Genomic DNA, 12480 nt, shown 5'->3' with positions numbered 1-12480 from the left:
TCTCAAGTGCTGGGATTAAAGGCGTGAGCCACCACCACCCGGCTAAGAAAGAAGTTTTTAAAGCATTTTAAAAAGAAAGAAAAGAAAAGAAAAGAAAAGAAAAGGAAAGGAAAGGAAAGGAAAGGAAAGGAAAGGAAAGGAAAGGAAAGGGAAGAAAAGAAGGGCCGAAAGGAGCAGGGCCAGTGCGAGCGAGGCCAGAGAAAGCAACCATCTGTAATGAGATCTGGCGCCCTCTTCTGGAGTGTCTGAAGACAGCTACAGTGTACTTACATATAATAATAAATAAATCTTTAAAAAAATGAAAAGGAATTAAAGGCAGAATCTCAGTTTTACCAACCATAAATAAAAATATTAACTTCTACCTTATAGCTTAGGGATAATATACAGAAGTAAAGTGGTGTTTGAGCCACCTTTCCTGAATAAATATAGCTACCATTCCTAATGAAAGAAGCCGCCCTTTACAGCAAATGGAAACTATCACAGAAAACCACAACTGGACATAATGCAGAGAGATCAATGGATCCTGTGGAGCCCAGCCCCAGTGACTAAATCTGCATCATAGCTTTTCCGTCTATGGCTCAGGGAATATCATGGAGGAAAATGAAAAGATTCTAAGAGCCAGAACACCAAGAAGTCTGCTGTGAAAGTCTCTCCTAAAAATGGCTGCATAGATAAGATAGGAACAATAGTATTATCAGTGAAAATGTTAATATAGAGGTGGGAGGGGATTTCATGAGGTCTCATTCCTAAACAAAGAACTACAGGCAAATACTGATTGCTGTGTGTATATGTACACACACACACACATATATATACACATATATATGTACATACACATACATATACATACATACATCCACATACACACATATGAGGGATTTGAGGGAGAGTAAATGGGAGTAGATGGAGGAAGGAAATTATGTAATTAAGTCTATTTCAATTAAAAACATTAAATAGAGTAACATTATTGCTGGGGGGGGGGTGCAAACCTTTAATCCTAGGTTTTGGGAGGCAGAGGCAGGTAAATCTCTGAGTTCAAGGCCAGCCTGGTCTACAGAGCCAAGTACAAATACTGCCAGAGTTATACCGAGAAACCCTATCTCAAAAAGAGAAAAGAAAAAAAGAAAAAGGACATTTGTTCTATGAGCAGATTGTCTGAAGAAAGGAGCAAACCAGTCACACAGGTCAGATACAAAAAGTATAGTTCAAACAGCTCTCCAACTAAACTGAGTAGAGAAATGATCAAAAAAGCCCAGAAAGGGCATGCTAATGCTTAAGGCACAAAAGAAGTGCAACAATGTTATACAAGGTTTCAGTCAACAAGCATGATTCTTTCCACCCCAAAGCCCCTGTAAGTGGCAAGAAGAAAAGAACTCACATCAGGCTGTAGTCTCTTTGCCCGTCGTCCATAACTGTTGAACTTGGAAGGCTGCACAGACTGTCGAAGGGGGATGCTGTGGGGTTTATATTCCTTGTCCTTTTCCTCATTATCAAATGGGCGTGTGTTACACTGCTAGAGATAATAAGTAAAGAGTAAGGCCCAGGGCACAGAACCTCAGCCCCCAAAGTAAAATCTTCCTTTGGCCAATGGACAAAGTTGTGGCCCATATCCCTGACCAACACCAGTAATCCCAGTTCAACCGGTCTTTATTGCTGACACCTTACAAACTTTAGGAATTCGTTTTTTTAATTCCTTTTTTTCCTTTTTTTTAAAAACATTTACTTTGTGTGTGTATGTGATGTGTGTGATGTGTGTGGCAGTATGGCATTCATGCCACAGTGGGCATGCAAAGATCACAGGACAACCCCTGAGAGCCAGTTCTCTCCCTCCACCATGTGCATTCCAGGTCAAAATCAGGTCATCAAGCTTGGAAGCAAGCACATTAACCCAATGAGTCATTTGCCTACCACTAATGAGGCCTTTTCTTCTTTTCTCCTCCCACCCCCTCTGGTAGGGGAGGAGTGTGTGCTGGAACTGAACCCAGGGTTCTACAGATAGGACTTTTGACTACAGATACTATCAGAAGATAAGAAAGTATCACTAGGAAAAGGTAAGGTCTAGTTTTCTCAGTTTCCAATCCATGGAACCAATCCTATTAAGAATAGTCCCAGGCTGGAGAGATGGCTCAGCTACAGTGTACTCACATACAATCAATCAATCAATCAATAGAATAGTCCCAGCACTTAAGAAGCTGAGAAAGGGCTGGAGAGATGGCTTGGCAGTTAAGAGCACTGACTGCTGTTCTAGAAGTCCTGAGTTCAATTCCCAGCAACCACATGGTGGCTCACAACCATCCGTAATGAGATCTGATGCCCTCTTCTGGTACTTCTGAAGATAGCTACAGTGTACTTAGATACAATAAATCTTTAGGCTGGAGTGAGCAGGGCTAGAGCGAGCTGGGCCAATGAGAGTGAGCAGAGGTCCTGAATTCAAATTCCCAGCAACCACAAGATGGCTCACAACCATCAGTACAGCTACAGTGCACTCATATACATAAAATAAATAAAATCCTAAAAAAAAAAAAAAAGCAGCAGCTGAGATAAAGAGGATCAAGGGTTCAAGGCCAAGGGACCAGCAACATGGCTCAGGGACCCACATGGTGGAAAAAGAGAACAAAGTTCTCTAAGTTATCCTCTTACCTCCACATACATTGATGCACTCACAATAAATGTAATGTATAAAGTTCAAGGTAGGGACCTGGGGATACAGCTCCCGTTAGTATTTGCCTAACGTGGGCAAACTCAGCATGGTGATACATGCCTCTAATCTGTGACCTGGGAAGTGAAAGGAGGACCAGGAGTTCAAGCTGGTCTTTTTGTTTTTTTTTTTTTTGAGACAGGGTTTCTCTGTATAGCCCTGGCTGTCCTGGAACTCACTTTGTAGACCAGGCTGGCCTCGAACTCAGAAATCCACCTGCTCTGCATCCCAAGTGCTGGGATTAAAGGCGTGCACCACCACCGCCTGGCTTTTTTTTGTTTGTTTGTTTCAAGCTTGTCTTTACCTACAAAGTTTGAGACCAGCCAGTGCTATAGGACTCGGACTCAAAAGAAAATAAAAGAGAATCTAAGACAACAGGACATGGTAGCTGAAATCCCGTACTTGGGGAACTGAAGGACTATAATAAATTCCAAATAACGAAATCACGTCCAGACTTCTCACCAAAAAGGAGTTTTAAGTCCAGTCTGAGCTACATGGTCAGTGGGCTAACTACATGGTAACTTCTAGGCCAGCCTGTCAGATATTAAGACCTCATGTCAAATTAAAAAAATAAAAAGAAACAAAAACAGAAGTATGCCAATATGTACCCGCAGATCAAGACCTCCTTAACTCCACTACTGCCTGGCATCCTTACCACAAGGTTGGCTCCAGACTGGTACATTTCATAGGGATAAACAATGCGTTCATAGTGAGAGCGTAGCAAGGAACCAATGTTTTTGCCAGGTGGGTAGTTGAGACGCTGGGCCACACGGGCCCATCGACGGTCCTTGCAGATAGTTTCATAACCACCTTCTTCCACCACAATCTGAAAGGAAGAGCAGGAAGGGACATGATGCACTGTGTATGTGACCATGCAGAAGGTAGGCCTACAGGAAGGGTAAGGAAAACAACTGCAGCCTCTCACTTCACCAGGAGCTACCCCTTCTCCCAATCTCAAACTGCTGCAAGAGGTGGTAAAACACGCTGATGTGCTACCAGTCTACCCCTTCCATTATAGCCCAGAGACACGGTATCCAAAGCAAAAGGGGTCCTAAAGTAGCATGGGTTTATTGAATATTTGAGAAAAACCTGTTCTTACTTTGCTGAGGCTATAGAGGTCCAAGATCCGCCGTTCTACATTGGGAATCTTTAAGGATGAGCCCTGGATCTCCCAGAATTTGGCAATCTGGTCCAAATAGTTCAGTTTCACTCTTGTCTGGGCCTAAAGGAGAAATGGCTCAAAAACACTGGCCACCACCCACCCATTACCATCAATACTCCATCCCACCCCACCCCTCCCCCCAACACTCCACAGTGACCCATCTTCTGGCTAAAACTTAGGGGAAGAGAAAGGGAACAAAGTAGACTTCTCCCAATGAAATGAGATTTGTACTCTAGACAGTCCTTGGCCTTGCTTTTCTCTCGTTTCCCAGGTGAAGGTCATTACAGTCTTTATATATCTTTCCTCCCATTCTTGTGACAAGGTTGTCTATATATTATTATATCTTGTACAGATGAAAAATCAGGGCCAAAAGAGTTAATTCACACAAGCCCCAAGATACATGTATATCAAATACCTCTAAGCTTTGCTTTCTCTCTGCTACTACTGATTTGCTGCATTTGAGCAAATGAGTACCACTCACTGCATCCCCATATTTTTATTAGAAAATAAGTGCCAGGCATGGTAGCTCACACCCGTAAATCCCACCATTTGAAAAGTAGAGGCAGGAAGATGAGTTCAAGTCTAGCCTCCATTACATATGAGATTTGAGGCCTGCCTGGGTTACTCGAGACACTGTCTCAAAACAAACAATAGGAAAAGGAAAATAGCACACTTACCCCAGAGATACAGAATTAAGAAGAGCAGTGAGGACCACCTAGAAACTTCAGAATTGTATCTAAGTTCTACATAGGGCTCCAGAAAAGCATATTCATCTCCTTTTGTACCACACAAAATATTTTGTGGTGGCTGAATTATGAGAATGGCCTGAAGAACTAAAATGACATACTGGCTAACTCAAGACCTGATATGGATGAAAGATCCTAGAATAAGGCTGTCCATGCTTAACTGAAATCTCAAGTGGCCTAAGAAGGGTTCTCAAAGGTCCTAAGTCTGTAACTTTATCACTTGAGTCCCAGTCTAGAGAACCAGGTTACATGTAGGTCAGTTTTTTGAGTCTTAGTTGAGAAGAATTAAGGTAAGAAATAAACTAAAGCCCCTTGGCTGTAAAAATCCTTAAGGGGCAAACACCTTCCATCTGAACCCCTTATCTTTCTAAACTTGGCCTCATCCCTGCTCCTTCCTCCCCTCATTAACTAGCAAGAAATCTCTGTAAGACTGCCCTTGTTCGGTGCTAGGTAATACCTGCCCACAGATGTACCACCCACAGACCTAGTTACATTTATTTCTCCAAGGAACTCATACCACATACAACACATTACTCTTGTTCTGACTTGAACAATATCAGGCTTGAGACTGTCCTGGGATGATAAGAGTGGATATCCTAAAGCTGGTTTTAGGTATAGTTCTAGAATTTTTCATAGAAGATACAAGTTAAATGTATGTTCCCTTCCCACTAATTAATTAATTCCTATTAATATGTACCTTTGAGTCTTATTAAATATTCTAGTAGAGTACTGGGCCCAGATGAATACCAGTACCGTAATATATATATATATATCATTCCAGCATCTAGTGTGTGTGTGTGTGTGTGTGTGTGTGTGTGTGTGTATGTATGTATGTATACACACACACACACACACACACACTAACCATTCCAGCCTCTACAAAGACCAGTTCCTGTGCTCTTTTACCTTACCATCCACTCTACCAAGTATGAAAGAAGGAATGTAAGAAGCACAGAGCCATGGATAAATCAGATATATAAGATATATAAGGCCACAATAAGCTGGTCAAGGAAGGAAGGTCTCAGCTACCTTTTGCTGATCCAGGTAACGTAGGTACTAATAGGGAAAACTCTTAAATAACAAAGTTTTATGGGGAAAAGAGCATTCCCAGCCTTTGGGCTATCAAATAAAAAACGCGAATTCCTGCCCTTATATCTGGAGCTCCGAAGCTGCTTCTACGTCCTAGGCACGCTTATCCTTTCTCCAAATCCCATCACCAGCTGCTAATCTCACCTCCAGCTCATTCAACCTCTGGATTCGGGGAGTAAACCTGAAGTTATCCACTTCCACGGCAAAGGGTGGCTGCCAGTCCTAGGAGAAAAAAAAGGGGAAAGGAACTTGGGTTATCCTACTTTAATGCAAGATCAGACAGCATCAAAAGCAGCGCCATAATCCATTAATACCTCCTAAAACTTCTAGCCACCTCAGATCTATCAACCTGGGAAGCATCCAAATGGACCCACTCCCAACTCTACCTAAGACTTATAACAGGGCATAAAAGCCCCTCAGGCCCATATTCAAGGCCGCATGTACATGCCCTGGTAAACTTCTAAGTCTTCCCCAACAGTACAGTGCTAGGATTTTGACAAATAAAAAAAGCTCAAATCAGTTAACCACAAACCCTCCTCACACCCACATTGTCACCCTTCCCTGGGCAGGACACATAGCCCAGAGTTCTGGCAACCATGCAGGACCTGGAGACAGGAGATGTGGGTTCATATTGTAGCTCTACTGCTTACTAGCTATGAGCTCTTACCTTTCTGAATCTGTTTTCTTATCTGTAAGGTGGGCATATGAATTCTTGCCTTGGCTTCCTCACTAAATCTAAATAAAATCTAAATCTAAATCTCTAAATCTGACCCCACCAATGAATACACATGCAGAGTAGCTCAGCTCTGGTTCAGGCAGGGATTAATACTTTAGGCCATCAATGCCTGTTTTCTCAGTTAAAGGCTCACAGAAGACACTGCAGGGAAGACCAAGGAAGATGAATCTGCACCTCTTACTCACTCCCCAGGTTGGAAAGGCTTCCTGTGGGTCCTCTCTCATATACTTGTCTGCTGTAAGAGGCGGGGAAAGAAGTCTGGGAGTGAGTGGGAAGCCCAAAAGTGGTGGCAACGAATGCAAGAATTTACAGAGGGGAAGCCAGGAAAAAATTAATGAAAGCAGGGAAAGCTTTACCCTGCCAAGCTGGAGTTTTTTCTGTCCTACCCAAAAGATAGCTATGAAGACTCCCCTTCTGCAGCCTCATGAATGCTTCCCCAGAGAGTCCTCTCTCTCCCCTGGAGCTCTGGTGCTTAAGAAATGGTAAAAGGGTTGGTGAGATGGCTCAGCGGGTAAGAGCACTGACTGCTCTTCCAAAGGTCCTGAGTTCAAATCCCAGCAAGCACATGATGGCTCACAACCATCCATAATGAGATCTGACGCCCCCTTCTGGTATGTCTGAAGACAGCTACAGTGTACTTATGTATAATAATAATAAATCTTTAGGCCAGGAGTGAGTGGGGTAGTCCGGAGCCCCATCCGGAGTGAGCAGCTTTCATTCCCAGCAACCACATGATGGCTCACAACCATCAGTACAACTACTCATATACATAAAATAAATAAATCTTTAAAAAAATTTTAAAATGGTTAAAAAAAAAAGACCCTAAAATAACCTAGATCAACGTCTTCATTTTACAGACGTGGAAAGTAAGGCTAGGAGAGGAAATCCTATGCTAGTTAGCAGCAGAGCCAACACTAGAACCCATGTCCTCTGATCGCTGGTTCTTTCTACTACACTAAGCTACCAGCATTCACACACAAGTGAACACATATGGAAGGACAGAAAAGGTATAGGAAAAGAGAGAAAGAGCTGTTGATCTCTGTATGCAGGCTCTTTCTCTTAAAAAAAGGAACCAGAGGCCTCATATTTGCAAGTGCACACATTCTTCCCCAACCCATGGTAATAGACAGAAAGCACTTGAGGCTGACGAAAGCAGGAGGGGTGAAAAAAAAAAAAAAAAAAAAAAAAAAAACAAACCTTAGGCTAAAATGCTACGGCTTAAGCCAGGTGAAGCTTTCCATACCCTCTTATCTCCCATCAGACAACACTCCCCTCAGCACAGATAACCCAGACAGAAAGGTGCTCAAACCCCAAACTCTAAGCACTGCTTTTCTCTGCTCTGCCAAGTTCTAAACAATTTGAAGTCCTAAGGCAGGAGCTATAGGTGCAACAGTAGATGGGGAAGGTCCAACAAACCTCTCATCTCAGTCCTGTATTAGTACAAATGCTCAAGATGATGGCATTTCGAATGTGGTGACAAACAGGATGGCGAATTCAAGAAGTTGTGTGATGCCACCATTAACTACCCTGTCCTCCATCCATCTATGCCAAGTGTAGCAAGCAGCCACATGCTATGAAACACAAACCCAAAACCACCCCTCTAAGAAAAACTCCAATACCTACTCACACACAGGTTTGCATCCTGGGCCTAAGAATCACTTGGGTGAGTAATTCAAGTTCCAAACAGAAGAAAGCCAACTGCTTTAGAGCCTAAAGGTGGTTTAAGAGAATTGTGGGCACGTACACAAAATCATGAACAACAAAAACAAAAGTCAGGACTGGAAAGAATCAAAGCTACTGGAGTGGAGAAAAGAAGCCTACCAAAGAACAGTCCCCTGGGGACAAACGGACAGATGGACAGATGAACAGATGGACGAAAGGATGGACACACACACCGATGTCCTTGTCATTTCTTCCATCCTGGTTCCCCAAGACAAGGTAAGAGCACCTACATAAGGCCAACCTGCCCAAAAGCCCAAGGGAGAAAAAAGGGAAATTGAGACCTCAATTATCCCCATATTAGGCGTCTCCTGACCACGTCAAGGAATATTTCCATAAGGCCATCCAGGAGTCCAACCTTTCCCTTCTGCTAGCCTTCCTGGCTTGTCACTAATAGCTGTGACTCCCTCACAACAGAAACCCATCTTCAGACACCTGTGACCAACAAGGACTCTAGACTCTAGGGCCCGGAGGATCCATCTAAAACCAGCCTATGAAAGGGCAACAAAAGCACTGAATTGGATAAGAAGACCTAAGATGCTCTTGTCAAGTGGGAATAAGGCTTCCACATCCAGAAGCACCTCCTCGAAGATACATTGTTGCGGATAAATTCAAACCAGCCCAGGAATCTCAAGTGGTTACTAAACACTGTTCACCATTGTTTCCTCCAGTGTGTCAGCAAGGCAGCAGCCTGTCCTAGCCTTTGGAAAACTTCCCCTGGGCTAGTCAGGACTAGAAGCAACAATATGGTCCTTTTTGCTGAACATTTGGGAAGCAAAGGAAGATTTCCATATCTCCACTATTGTTCCTGGGGACCCAAGAAAACCTTATCTTATAGGATCATCTACATTCTGAGCCTGAGGTAGAATCCAGATCTTCTGAGAAGGCCATACCAAGCTAACTGGTCTAAACTTCTCCATAGGAAGGCTGTGGGGACCATGTGCAAGAAGGTTCTGACATTACCTTCAACTAGAAAACGCAGGAGCCAGAAAGAGCACTCCCTGTGAGAATGATTTCCTGACTGGCCACCAGGCTAGGATATTATCAGAGATGAATTGGCCTGACAGCGTGAGTAAACATGAGTCAACACACACAGAAGCAAACCAATGACCACATCAAGCACCTTCACAGTCACAGTAATTACCACTTACCAGAGTGCACTATGTTACCTGGTTTAATCTAATTATTCCCAGCACACAATTCACAGGCTCAGGGATTACTTTACATGCCCAAGGTCATACAGCTGCTAACCTTCTAAGTAGTTTTAAACTCACGTCTGACTCCCTTTTGAGACGTGATCTTTCCACTACACCACACAGCTTGCCTTAAAGGGAATAATGACAGTAGTCGTTACTTTGTAACTGCCTCGACCAGGGTGATACAAAGTAAAAGATGGGAGTCTCTGTGCCTCCCTGCGAACTCTCCCCAGCCCATTAAGCATCTGTGTATTGAATCAAGGGAAATTCTCAAGAGCAGAGTGGGAGTGGGTCTCAGACCCCAGGTCACTTGTATGCCACAAAACGAGGAGCCCTGACCCCAGCACCCTTTTTCCGCTTCGTGAGGCATCCACAAAATACCAGCCATCCCATATTCTTCCCACACCTGCTGCCCTCCGCCCGGGACTTCACCACTGGCTACCCGGATCCACCCACAAACTCGCCGCTGGCGACCATCAGCTCCCAGCCTTACCGCGGGTGGGCGGATCTTGCAAATGCCGGACTTCTCGGCGATGGGTCTGATTTTCGCGATGTAGCCAAGAGGGTCTCGGAACTCGGCCCAGCTAGGCTCGAACACCGGACACTCCGGCGGCGGTAGGAAATCGTCGGACCCCAGCTCCATGGTGGGCCCGAGGGCTGGGCCAGAGATCGGGAGGGCTCAGGTCGCCCTTAAGGACGCATGGCGCCGCCGCTGTCTGAAACCGAGGTACTTCTCGGAGTCTAGGCCCTAAGCAGGACGGCCACCGCCCGTCAAGGGCTTAGGGGGGCGGGTGCCGTGCTCTAAAAGTCTCAGGCTGAGGTTCCTTTTACAGGTTCTTAGTCCTGTTCCGTTTCTTCCACACCTTACCGCTGCCTCCCAACTACTGAAGCCTTCACTACTACAGTTAAGTCCCAGTCGCGGCAGGTTTCACCGCTGCCACCGCCATCTTGGTTTGTCAGCGTCTCCTCCCCCCCACCTCTGTACCTCACCACAACAAACCAGATCCCTCCGCAAGGTGTCTCTCCGAGTTCCGTTTACTTTGAGTCAGAAAAAAACCTAGGAAGCCTTCATCATGTGATGACCGAAAGAAATCGGGTTGTATATGTCCCTTATTTGGAGGTGGTTAGTTAAAAACATTTCTCAGGCTAAGAGAAAATAGTTCATTTCATTGGCGGAAGAACAAAATTGTAAATCGATGGCCGGATCCTTTTACCGGATGGACCGGCGATGCACGTTTAAAGGCCAGTGATGCGCATGCGCAGTCTCTAGACAAACCGGAAGAGGAGCTAGTGTCCATAAGTAGTGAGCCTAAACTAGTACGCGCCCATGCGCGCTCGCACACGCTCGCGCACGCGCACGCACACACCCTAGATCCCAAGCCGGTTGTCTCCTCCCCAATGTCCTTTGCTGCTTCTCTCAGGTCCTTTCAGTGAGAACCACGGAAGGCGGTGATTTCGAGGAACCTCCGCCCCCTTCCTCCCCCTCCCCCTCCCATTCCGCGTGTCTACTGCTGAGTGAATTGAAGATTTACCAGACTTACACCTCTGAGGTTTTTGTTTTTAAATGAAAGAAGGAAACTCCTCACTCCCTAGAGAATGTGGAGTTTTAGAAGCTTCAGTCCCACGTAGAGTAAAAATGCATTATTCTCCCCAGTATCATTGGCCATCAGCATTTTAAAGAATGCTTTCGACTGTTTGGTATACATTGTAACTATATAAACACTTTGTATAATATGTGTGTATCCATTTTTGTAGCAACTACTGCTACAAAAAAACCAAAAGGCCTGGATGTTTACATTTTTGTTTATTCCATGTATATGCAGTACATAGAGGCTAAAAAGGGGGGGATTTTGAGTTTGAGACCAGCCTGAGCTACATAGCAAGATCCTGCCTCACAAAGTAGTAGTAGTAGTAGTACTAGTAGTAATATTATTATTACTAATGGCCGGGCAGTAGGTGGCACATGCCATTAATCCCAGCACTTGGGAGGCAGAGGCAGGTTGTACAGTGAGTTCTTGTCTCCAAAAAAAAAAAAAAAAAGGGCAGGCATGGTGGCATACATCTTTAATTCCAGTACTCAGGAGGCAGAGGTAGATGAATCTCTGAGTTCAATGTCATCCTGGTCTACAGAACTACTTCCAGGATAGCCAGGATAGGGCTACTCCCCATCTCAAAAACTCAATAGTAATAATAGTAATAATAATGTAAAGTAATGGAACTGGACAGGAGAAAAGGCATTAAAATTAAGGTTAGTAAGTTTGCTGTTCCTCACCTGAAGACATTTTGCTTTTCTACCTGAGGAACATCTCTGTAAAGAGTAAAGAACACCAGGCTTTTGGTCTCAGCACCACCCATTCTTCCTCCAGTCTCCTCTAATGTCCTTAGCCCAGACATACCACAGGGCAAAAGGAAACCGAGCAGTCTTTTAAGCCAGTGATATAAAATGCATTGATTTGTATTTGTGAAAGTCATACTATGCAACAGGAACTTTTGTGAGCATGTGAAAATACAAAAGCATGCCTTCCTGGAACAGATTATTTACTCACTGGGCCCTGCCAAGTACCTCACGTCCCTGACCCTTGGTTTTCTTGTTCATAAAATGAAGTTAAGTAATCCTTTCATTACTTAGGAAGATTAGAGATAATAATATCTGCGTCTCTTTTTTAAAAAATTATTTTCATTGCTAATTTATTTATTTTTGTATTTATTTATTTTATGTATACGAGTACATTGTAATTGTCTTCAGACACACACCAGAAGAGGGTATTGGATCCCATTACAGATGGTTATGAGCCACTGTGTGGTTGCTGGGAATTGAATGCAGGACCTCTGGAAGAACAGTCAGTACTCTTAACCACTGAGCCATCTCACCAGCCTAATGTCTGCCTTTCTTTAAGAGCCAAGTGCTACAGGGCAGTGGTGGTGCACGCCTTTAATCCCAGCACTTGGGAGGCAGAGGCAGGCAGATTTCTGAGTTCGAGGCCAGCCTGGTCTACAGAGTGAGTGCCAGAATAGCCAGGGCTACACAGAGAAACCCTGTATCGAAAAAAAAAAAAGAAAGAAAATTAAAAAAAAAAAAAGCCAAGTGCTGGGGAGTAGTATTCTCCCATCTTTCAGATGAGTAGAATGAAACT

General features: G+C 44.1%; 1 protein-coding gene across 10 annotated transcripts in view; it reads right to left on the bottom strand.

Moving 5' to 3' along the window:
* Nucleotides 1–10352, bottom strand: part of Kdm5c (lysine (K)-specific demethylase 5C) — a 45905-nt gene extending 35553 nt beyond the window's left edge. For 4 of the 10 annotated variants that reach the window (XR_003953003.1, XM_006528769.4, XM_017318443.2 and 1 more), the window contains exons 1-5: nt 9840–10334; nt 5840–5917; nt 3798–3920; nt 3354–3524; nt 1379–1513 (exon numbers count right to left, since the gene is read on the bottom strand). Coding sequence is in view for 9 of the 10 variants with exons in the window: in XM_006528769.4 (XP_006528832.1) it covers nt 1379–1513; nt 3354–3524; nt 3798–3920; nt 5840–5917; nt 9840–9989 (657 nt within the window). In the remaining variant the exon portion in view is untranslated. Of the gene's footprint in view, nt 1–1378; nt 1514–3353; nt 3525–3797; nt 3921–5839; nt 5918–9839 lie in introns of all 10 variants that reach the window. The other 6 variants (XM_017318442.2, XM_006528770.4, NM_013668.4 and 3 more) reach the window with 5 other exon arrangements.
* Between the last annotated feature and the right edge of the window lie 2128 nt (nt 10353–12480).

This window comes from Mus musculus, chromosome X, assembly GCF_000001635.26.
Source record: "Mus musculus strain C57BL/6J chromosome X, GRCm38.p6 C57BL/6J".
Taxonomy (NCBI): domain Eukaryota; kingdom Metazoa; phylum Chordata; class Mammalia; order Rodentia; family Muridae; genus Mus; species Mus musculus.
The sequence above is the reverse complement of the archived record's forward strand: the minus strand, read 5'-3'. Positions and strand labels throughout refer to the sequence as shown.